This window comes from Oryza brachyantha, chromosome 4 (genome assembly GCF_000231095.2).
Source record: "Oryza brachyantha chromosome 4, ObraRS2, whole genome shotgun sequence".
Taxonomy (NCBI): Eukaryota; Viridiplantae; Streptophyta; class Magnoliopsida; order Poales; family Poaceae; genus Oryza; species Oryza brachyantha.
The window spans coordinates 19,713,715-19,724,543 of record NC_023166.2 but is presented as its reverse complement, the minus strand read 5'-3'; the positions used below and the strand labels follow the sequence as shown (position 1 = coordinate 19,724,543).

The 10,829-nt window shown below is 44.6% G+C and overlaps 1 protein-coding gene across 2 annotated transcripts; it reads right to left on the bottom strand.

Moving 5' to 3' along the window:
• Window positions 1–3,480: 3,480 nt before the first annotated feature.
• Window positions 3,481–7,007, bottom strand: LOC102711617 (APETALA2-like protein 5). 2 transcript variants are annotated; one of them, XM_040523304.1, is made up of 10 exons: window positions 6,265–7,007; window positions 5,943–5,968; window positions 5,775–5,805; window positions 5,577–5,664; window positions 5,325–5,470; window positions 5,175–5,219; window positions 4,960–5,051; window positions 4,659–4,855; window positions 4,495–4,575; window positions 3,481–4,377 (listed from the first exon to the last, which is right to left on the bottom strand). In XM_040523304.1, the coding sequence occupies exons 1-10, from the start codon at window positions 6,642–6,644 to the stop codon at window positions 4,105–4,107; spliced, it is 1,359 nt and encodes a 452-aa protein (XP_040379238.1). In that variant the 5' UTR covers window positions 6,645–7,007; the 3' UTR covers window positions 3,481–4,104. The 2 variants fall into 2 exon arrangements, with proteins under 2 accessions (XP_040379238.1, XP_040379237.1); XM_040523303.1 differs by having other exon boundaries at window positions 4,659–4,858; window positions 6,265–7,006.
• Between the last annotated feature and the right edge of the window lie 3,822 nt (window positions 7,008–10,829).

The window sequence follows — 10,829 nt, the reverse complement described above, 5'->3', positions numbered from 1 at the left end:
ATGTGGGCCCGTGGGTGGTGGGGCTCACATGTCAGGGACCCACGTAAGTTAGAGGAACCAAGTCATATCTATTGTTCTCTTGCTCGACCGAGGAAGCCATTGTGTTGTAAGATTACTGTGCGTTGCAACATAATTTTGTTAAAAAATTATCATTAACTCATTATTACCATCACTTTAGCATATATTATCTATTAACTAATGTATATAGTATCTCTTAAACTATCGACTTTTTCATTGTATATAAACTAGAGAGTTCATGGAGGATGACTTCTTTTGAGAAAAAAGTTGGTGCTGGAGTGGTGTTAGATTCACCGTCACGACCGCTTGTTTCATAGAAGTATTGAAAATTGTATAAATGCAATTACGGTACAAAGATCTTTATGATCTTTTCATAGGAGACACGTTCATTGAGGTCTTTGCAAAACCGAGGAGCACACCCCGGAGCAACTACTCAAGCACCAAAGATAAAGGTATGGTATCACTCACACTCACAAAGAAGCTCTCATCACATTTAACTGGTATATAACTAATATAATATAACTTGTATAGTTGTATGCGATTTACATATAGTTTTCAAAAGACCTCTCGTTATGAACATACGGTGTGACTCGGAGGTCGGAAGGCCAATTCTCCTCTCTATGTCTGTGATTTTAAATTTTATCCTTGTTAAAGATATGATCCGAATTGTAGTATGCAATGTATTTGAATTATATTATCAGTTTTCTAATCTGACTCCTAGTCATATTTTTTTTAGACTCGTAGATTTTCCTAATAAGACTCGTAGTCTTTTCCTATTATGACTCTTATATTTTTTCTTATATATATCTGTCTTGTAAACTACATGAAAAGGGTGCTACGGCCTGATGCATTCTCCTGTATTGTAATAATCACTTCATAGTGGTTATTGCCGGTTGGCGCCGTATTTTTTTCCGCAAGGGTTTCCACGTTAAATTTCGTGTCTTCGATGTGCCTTTGATCTGGTCAATTTCCCTAACCATCCTTTTTATAAATTTTAGAGCTAATCTAACGGCCTAAAATTGGACAACCGACATATATCTAGCAAATTAAACTGTTGTGGTGCCATAGCCCCAGCTAGCCGAAGACAGAGAGAGATGTACATATGCATAGTCGGAATGTTATTTCTGTCATGAGCTTAGTGAGGATAAGCTCATGGATCATGTGGGCCTAAATGAGATATGGTACAGGAGTTTGTTCGCGGATATATCACGAGCATTTCATTTGCACAGGATTTTGGTAACCCCACACACATACTCCCTCCATATTTTTTTATATGACGCCGTTGACTTTTAGATTCATGTTTGACCATTCATCTTATTAAAAAATATATAATTATTAATTATTTTGTTATAATATGATTTATTATTACAGGAACTTTAAGTATGCATTATAATTTTGCATATTTGGATATAAATTTAAATAAGACGAAAAGTCAAACGTAATCTAAAAATCAATGGTGTCATACATAAAAATATGAAGGGAGTATTAATTGTGAGCGTTTTCTAGCTGCAGCTGGAGCTGGTCGGCGAGTCGCAAGGGGACAAGAGGAAAACCTTCTTTCCCCGTGCTATTGCACAACAGTCATAGTGGCTAGTAAAAATGTATAGAACCACGCATGTGCATCGATCTCTCACACCCTCGCGAGGCTGGCCCTAGCTTAGTGATAGCTTACACCGGAAAAGCTACAACAACACACTTGCAAGTTGCAAACATGTCATGAAGACACACTCCTCATGGTTGCTTCGTTTAGACGAGTACGTCCCAGCTGCTTACTAAGAATGATGCTGAACACGCTGCCAATGAACCCTGCCCTGTCATTATCATAGTATCTGGATAGCAGCCGGCTGAACCACCGCTCGAATTGCAATTCTTTTTTTTTTTTTCATATGTTACCACAAACATGCACATGGCGCGGAAACTCAAGGGATCCATCCGGAGAAACCCTGTTCAATACTCAAGCAATCTAGAACGAGCACCAAAACGATTTCTGCCAACGTTTTTTTTTTTCTTTCCCCTGCCCATCCACTGCGTCCAAGATGGCAAGAACCATGATGGCCAAGTGCTGAACGAGAAACAGGTGGATGAAGAGGAGAAAGAGACCAGTCGTCTGATGAGATCTGGTGCTTGCAATAATGGGTCGCAGGAGGCTGAAACGGCCGATGCGTTTGCTGGCTGGTTGCCGGTGAGAAGATGCAGCAGCAGCAGCAACTAGCTTTAGCTGAAGCTAGCTCGGTCAGGGCGAACTGATTCGGAGGGCCGAGGAGAGCGACATGGCATCGGACCAGACCACATTAAACTCGGTTTTTTTTCTTCTTTCCGTAGGCAGCTACTACGGCTTTTACCGCGAGGTTGGCTCTTACGGCAGTGGCCAGTGGTGGCCCAGCTCGCTTTTGCGAACCAGCCGCATACATACACACACAACCTTTGCCCTTGCCGCCTAACTGCTGCTGGATGCAACTCCATCCGTCCAATTTGAAGTGTCCTATAGCAAATATTTCTTTATTTCTATTATACATAATTTATTTTAAAATAGTTATTTTTCACCTATCTTATCACAGGTATTTCTGTTTATATTTTAGCTAATATTATCTTATCTTAAATCAATTGAAATAATTTTCACGCATTTCTTAATATTTATGCTCATCACTAGTAATATTTATATTTTAGAACAGAGGTACGGAGTACCCAGTGCTGCCCTGCCCAGCACTTCACTCTCTCTCTTTTCTCTCACCTCGCCCCACCATTCAATTATTGCAATGCCCGAATTAGAAACAAGGAATCCCCTTTCTCTAGCAAAATGTTACGCCCACTTGCATGACCCTCGGCACTATTCTCTCCTCTTCTTTTTCAGGGAGGTGCATAGGCAACACATTTTAAAGCATCTCCAAGGATATAAAAGAGTGAGTGAAAAATGAGACACATGCATCTACTTATTCCTTTTTCTCTTTTCTATTCCAAGAAATCTCATGATAACATTTTGTTTTCGCAAGAAGCAACAGCAACCTAAAGCTCCGTACCTTATCAAATGATCAAGTCCCAACCGTACGTGGTGGGTCTATACATTCGCTATATATTTTTCTTTTTGGAAGATTGCTGTTTACCCACGCTTTGAATTCATGTCCAACAAATCCAGTCCAGATGACTGTTTGTTTCTCGTCAAGATGTTACTAGTATATGTCAAGTAACCCAACACAGTGAAATTCAGATATTAGGAAGATTCTGCATGGAACAGTTTGTTTCGATTTGATTTTTGCATAGCATCTAGGGCCCACATATCTGATTCTTGTTGGTATAGGATACCAAACTCAGTAGTATATGCCCTTTTTAATTTGGAAAACCAAGCACCATAAAACATCTCCTTAGAGAAAAAAAAAAAGAGAATACTTTGAGACCAACATCCAGAAGGACAAACAATGGCATTTTTTTTTTGCAAAGCAACAAGCCAAATCTTATGACTTGACATATTTGTTAATCTGATCATCTCCGTTGATGATGATAAGAGTACATGACAGATGCTTAAAGCTAAGCGCTCCGTAGGATTTATAAAGCGAAGAACAGTAGAACCGTGGATGTTTAAGGATGCTTACTAGAGGGCAAGTGTTGTCGGCCAAGCGGAGGTGGACGGAGCAAATTTTCCCGAATCATGGTCATCATGCAGTGAATGATGCAACATGAGACCGAACAAAATGAGCTGTGATGTTGACACCCAAAGTCATTGTTGTTGGCCATGGTGAAAGAAAAGAAAGGAAAGTGGCGAAACGGCAAAAGATACACTGCTTGAGGCGACGCTTAGCCAATCTCTCTCGCCTTCTAGGAAACTCCTCATTTACATGCCCACTTGTGTGTCCCATTCATGATCATGATCAGATCCATCTCGCTCGCCCAATCAAGAAACAGAGAAGAAGAAAGAAAGGAAAAGGAAAAGGGGAAAGAAAAACAGAGCAAAAGAATAGCATCCAGCTGTTCTGGCTGGTAGTAGCATTTGAGTTTTCCCTGCGTCAGTGACACACACCTCCATCGATCTTAATTTGCCATGATCGATGATGAGACGATGAATGCGGTGATCCTGAATTCTTGATGATCACCTTAGGTGGGTCGGGTCAGGGAATGGAACCCATTCTTCTGCAGCCAGGTTGAGGCTTGCGTTGCAATGTAGGGTGGGAATCGTGATGATGCTGCAGCTGCTGTCGCGGTTGCGGCGGCGTTGGTCGGCGGCGCCGCCGGGTGCGGCGGCAGCGGCCAGCTCGTGCCGCCGGCGTTGCCCCAGCCGTGCTGCTGCTGGGGAGGCCACTGCCCGCCCACGCCACCGATCGTCAGAGACAGGCCTCCCGCTGTCCCCGGGTCGCCATTGCTCACGAACTGCTAGCAGCAGCACAGACGACAAGAACTCATCAGTTCGCGGGTACCGGTGAAATGCACGCGCAGCAGCAAGAAATTCTGCAGCAAGTGGAGTTGTATAGTGCTACTGCTACCCACCTGGTGGTGCCTGGGACTGAAGGGCAGGTGGGAGACCTGCAGGACCGGGGGCATCTGGGGATGCTTCGAGTTCTGGTCGAACTGGAAGAAAAACGAGGAATTTTTAAGCCCCTTTTTATTTATTTCGTGGGGAGAAGACAACGCCTGATGCGGAAAGCTTCTACCTTTGCTTTGGTGCTCCGCGCCGCCGCCGTTTGCCAGTCAAGGTCGAACGCCATGGGCACGCGCTGGTCAGGGCCCGTGCCACCGCCGGCGCTCTCGTCGTCCCCGCCGCCGCCGCCGTCAAGGTTGCCCCTTTTGGAGCCCGCCGAGCTCCCCAGCGACAGGTCCAGGTTGTGCTCGGCGGCGTCACCCGCGGCCGCTGCTGCACAGTGACGGATTTTGTCCAGATGAGCAGTCCACAACGGAGCAGCCAACACTGTGGCTCCTACTAGAACCAAACCATGAGCAGTAAGCAACACCCACCCGCCGGCTCGAACTCCCCGGCGTAAATGCTTGGATCGAAGTTTGTCACCGCATCCTTGCCATTGCACTTGATGGCAGCCCGGTCGTACGCCCTGGCCGTCGAGTCAAGAGACAAGAAACATCAATCACATCGCCGCTCGCTCGCCCATCCAACCCAGAGCGTAACTTGCAACGGTGACAATGGCCGCACGCACAGTGCGGTCCAATAATTTTACCTGGCAGCTTCCTCCTCGGTGTCGAACAGTCCCAAGTAGACGTACCTGCAGCGAACCAAGGCCAGAAGCCGGTGAGGGGAGATTGGCCAAAAGAACGAGCGAACGAAAGAAGAAGAAACGCGAGGTTGGTGATGATCCATGAGAGCATACTTCTTGCCGAGGAATTGCCCCATCCGAGCCTCCCATCTCCCGCACTTGTGGAGCGTCACGCCCCTGAACTTTGAGCTTCCCCGGGGGAACCCCGTGCTCTGCCGCCGGAGCACGTGGACGAACTCCTCCTTGGTCAGATTGGTCATCTGCAATAATCTCTCGTTAATCCTGCAGCTACAGTGATATGATCTACCGAAACTGTGGCAACTAATGCAAACAAAGAAAGAGCGGATAATAATCGATCGCTCTTACCTGTTTCAGGTCATCCTCGTAATCCTCCAAGCTGAAATTGATGTCGGCCTCCACGCCGCGGAACTTGATCGCCGCCCGATCGTAGGCCCTGCAATTGGGGAAGTGAAACAATGATTGGAATTTGACAGCGGCGGGTTCGATTGGGCGAGCAGGGAATAATAGTCAGCGGAGGAAGACGAGGAATTGAATTGAACTTACCGAGCCGCCGCATGAGCGGTGTCAAATCCGCCTGCAATTCAGTCGTCACAAAGACCAGCCATTGTGAGGAATCGAAACCGCGCAATAGAAAACGGCTCCAATTGGCGAGGCCGCGTGTACGAACTCCCAAGTATGGGTATGGACAAGATGGACATGAATGAAACTTACCCAAATAGACCTGCTTGCCACAATCCCTGCATTGCACAAAAGGATTGAAGGGGTGAAGAGGAGAGAGAAGACAACAAGAAGAAGAAGGGCGAGTGAAGAGAGAGAGAGGAGAGAGTATGGCAAGAATAACTTTGATAAGATGTTGCTATGAAAGGTAAAAGGAGCAGAAGCAAGAAATGCCCAAAACAAGACGAATCCAATACCAAACCCATCCATGCTGCTCTTCTTTTGCTCCCACTGCATCTCTCTCTCTTTCTCTCTCTCTTCTCCTCCGTCGAGCTGTCGAAAACGGAAAGGACGAGCAGGAGACGAGGAGGCTTACCATATGTGCGACTCCCACCGCCCCGTCCGGCGGTAGAACGTGACGCCGCGGTACTGCGAGCTGCGGGAACGCGGCCCGCGCCGGCTCTTCTTGGACGCTGCGGCGGCGGCGCCGCCGCCGCCCGCGGCAGCAGCCGGTGGCGCGGCTCCGGCAAGGCGGAGCCAACCGGCGCGCGCGATCGTCCCGGGGGCGGGGTCGCCGCCCGGGACGGCCGGAGGGAAGAACTGGCGCGTGACAACGGCCGCGGCGGCAGAGTCGTCGTCGGCTTCGTCGGGTATCTCGACCACGGCGGCGGCCGAGGACGAGGACGCGCCGGAGTCGTCGGCGGAGGGCGACAGCGGCGCCCCCTCGGCTGCCGGCGAGTCATTGAGGTCCCACATGGCCCGTCTGTCGGATGCCTCTCGACTCCCTCCCTCGTTGCGTCTCGGCACTGGAGAAGAAGATAGAAAGAGAGGAAGGAAAAGGAGAGAAAAGAAAGCGAGCTACGCGAGGCGAGACGAGACGAGCAAGAAGCAGAAAAGAAAGAGAAGGGGGCAGCAGCAGCTGGTGTTGCCTTGTTGGGCTATGCAAGTACTCTCTTTTGCCTATCTATCTCGTTGGCAAAGCCGCTGCTAACCTAGGAGGAGAGAGAGAGAGAGGAGAGAGCCAGAGGACGGGAAAAGCAGGGGAGGGAAAGAAGTAGTGGGTCGTCGTACGTAGCAGCAGCACACAACACAACATATCGAGCGCTCGCTGGCTGGCTGCTGTGCTGCGCTGCGCTGCCGGCGGCCCGAGCGAGAGCGAAAGGCGTGGTGGTGGTGGCTCGCGGTTATAAAGCGCGCGGCGTCCTCCTCCTCCTCGGCGCGTCTCGCCGTGGGATTTTACACATGTTTTGGTTTCATTAGCGGAGCGGGATTAGACGCATGTTTTTGTGGAGCGCTCCGCGGCCGACCGAACGGGACCCCTGATCCGGGCGGGCGGGCGGGCGGGCCGTGGTTTTTCGCGCTTGGATTCGATTCGATTCGGTCGCTGCTGCTGCTTGTCTTCTCTCCGCTCGTCTCCTACCCTCCTTTTGGTGGCGGCACGAGAGGGAGGGGGGCCGGCCGCCTACATGGTACATGGACGAGAGGCTTTTCCGTCATCTAGTAGAGCTGGGTCTGTGGTGCTCTCCGCCGCATGGCCTGTCACGTACTCGCGTGTACCCTTGCTACGTATTTGGGACGCACGCATCGTAGTATAACGGTAGCTCGACCTCGGCCTTTCAAACAGCGTTTTTACTGGACGACGTTTTCGCGATTCGCATAATTACGATGACCGGGCGGTTACTGTCGTACTATTTATTAACTCTCCTTTTGAGCCAAAACCGGTTCATTTCTATCACCCGATAAATAGTTGAGTAAATTGTAGAGTATGATCATGGCGCATATCTGTAGTACGAGGTCAAGGCACGCTTGGAAAAAAACTTTACGCCCGGTGAAAAAAGGAATTAAAACTTTGGATAAAACTTTAATATCTTGGAGTAGTAGTACTACTATTTACCACAGTAGTACCAGCATCTTTGCTAGACTGGGTACGTACGTGCATATCTAGGCCTCTTTCCATCTTTCTTTCATTTCTTGTTACCGGGATGCCTTCTCGATCTCTCAGTCAAGAACTCCTAGTCACTACGCTGCCACCTGCCATAGTACTTGACATCCTGACATCTATTAGTAGTACTTAGGGTTCACGATCCCGCGGAACCGTGGTAACCGCGTGGTCCGCGGAGGACACGGCTTCGATAAGCCATGGTAATCGAGTTTAAATTTAAGAAGAATATAAAAATTTTAAGAAAATTTAATGAAAAAAATATATGTTGTATAAGTTGATATATAGTGTAGTTTCGTTAAAGAAATTTATGAAAAAAATATATTTTCGGTGTAATTAAAAATCATAAACGAGAATTTCGGAAAACAAAATTAAAAAATAGCCTATTGCAAGTAATATTTCATAGGAAGATGATTAAGAATCTTTTGTGTTGAGTCACTATTAATTTACACTAGGCTACATAATGTTGAAATACAACTATGTCGATGGATATATAAAAAATATGTATGAAGAAAAATTATACGTGAATGTTAGTACATACATAATAGTTTTATCCGTGATAATGGATAGTAGGTATAGTTGTAACGCAACAATCAAAATGAAGTTGTTGTTACTTGTTATTGTTGTGAATTATTTGGTGAAGGATGATATGACGGTGTATGTTTTTATGTTGCAATATCAAGAATTTAGAAAAGGTCACGTGAAAATTTTCTTGTTTTCCCTATAACATATCATATTTTTCCTATGTCATAAATATAAGTCACAAAATATTTTTTTCTATTTTTTATGTATTTTTTTAGATTTTTTAAAGTTTTTTTTCATTTGACATCACATCACACCCGCGGTCTCCTCACGGTAACCGCGGTTTCGGCCGCAAAAACCGCACGGGAAACCACGGTTACCGCGGTTTTCATGCGATGTTTCAGCAATTACTTACCGCGGTTATTGCGCGAAACCGCACGGTAACCGTGCAAAACCGTGCGGTAAGCTGCGAAAACCACGCGAGTTTAAATTTAAATTTTTTGGATTCAAATTTATCACGGTTTTGCGGTTTTTACGGTTACCATGTGGGATCCGCGGGAGCGCGGTACCGTGGTTTTGGCGGTTTACGCGGTAAGTGAAACCCTGGTAGTACTGCTATGTGACCAACAAGCCAGCAACAACCTACCTTTACAAGTAGAACTAACAAGCCTCTTCATTTTGCTACTAAAAAGTAGGCTTATCAATAATTAAAAAATATTTTATAAGTAGAATATTTATACATGTGTTTTAACCATCTAAAAATAAAAGTCATAAATTATAATGATAAAAAGTCAAAATTAGTTCTAAATTTATGTTCAAACATTTCAATTTTAACATATAAGCATAAGTCATCAAGCTGAAACTACCCCGTATGACAAGGTTATAGTAAAACAGATTGGTTCAAAAGGATATGAATTCAAAGTTAAAATCTAGTTACTGATTTCGAGGACATTAATTCTAAGTAAGGATGAAAACGGTAGGAAATGATATATTTTCTATTTTTATGACAACGGTAAGGAGTTTTTCATATGTATGAATTTAAATATTTAGTGATAACTTTAATATGACACTAATAAAATTAAGCAAACTAAATTCTACAAACAAAATTGATAAAAAAAAAAGGATCGTATTATATTTTATTAGCTTTTAGAAACGATATCAGTAAGGTCAAGAAATTTCACTACCGTTTCCAGACCGTCCTGTCTCTCGCTGGCTTCACTGGAGAAAAATCTGATCATTACATGCACAAACAGTACCATATGTTCCCCAGCAGTCACAGCTACATTGCATCTACAACACCATAGCCCGTGGCATGAACCATCAAAGGCATCACCCATAATTCCAAATGCTTCTCAAGAGCGACGAGACAACCTGGAAGGTGAGCGGTCAGCGATCAAGAAAATGCCCCATAGCTAACACTAGCAGCCATCTCCTATGGGCAAAATTTGTTTAGGCTTATATATGTATGATCGCTTAATTAGCCCGTGGAAATTAACACAAGAAAATTACTGTGTCTGCTAGTACTACTCATGTCAACCAGGCGCACGTCTGTGCTTGCACATATGGCGTTACAGATCCAAACTCTAATGCTGGTACATGAATGGTACTTGGTTCTAGTTTTCTCGCCTGTCTGACTTTGGAGAAGAACGTACTGATGGTAACTTCTAATATTTGTTTTGGTCCAATAAAAAGTATTTTGAGATACCAGTATCTTACGGTACTAAATCGTTTCCTACCATTGAATTTAGCTGAGCAGGATGAGTATTATTAGATCGAACGACCAAAAACGATTTTGTACCAATACCTCAAGATATTTTTTGTTGAACTTGAGCAAATCTCAACTTCTAATCTATCCAACAGTGTATTAGACTTTGGATTAAATTGGTTTTAGTCGGTATCTGATATTCTGATAGCGATAGTCGTGGGTGAAATTGTGTCTCTCTGATCAATTGTTTTTCAATGGTTCTCTGCGAAGTGTTGAATATGTTTTCAAATGATATTATTACCTCTATTCCATAATAAGTATAGCATATAGCTCAAATTTAAGCTACATAGATAAATTTATTGCGGGACGGAGCTAATAGTAATTTCTGGGCATTTATCTCTTTCAATACAATAGTATCATATCTGTATATACTGCTGTAGTAGTTTTGTGCAAAAGACTGAATACTTATTTGTCTACTGGTAGGTATTTACACCATTGTTGGGCAGTGGCAAGGATGTATGTAGAATTAAACGGGTAAGAAGGATGTATGTAGAATTAATACACAGAGGTTGTATTGTTGAGTTAATGAAACAGGTGAATGTATTAAATAGGAGATTAGTTGAAGAAAGAATATAGGTAGAGAAGTTATTGTATCATTGAACACATTTTTAATGCTAATTTTTTTATAGGACGATGAAGTATATTCCTTTCTATAGTGGTAAATCACCTATGGATTTGTTTTTGTACCAGGTCTGAGACGTTATATCAACCTCGG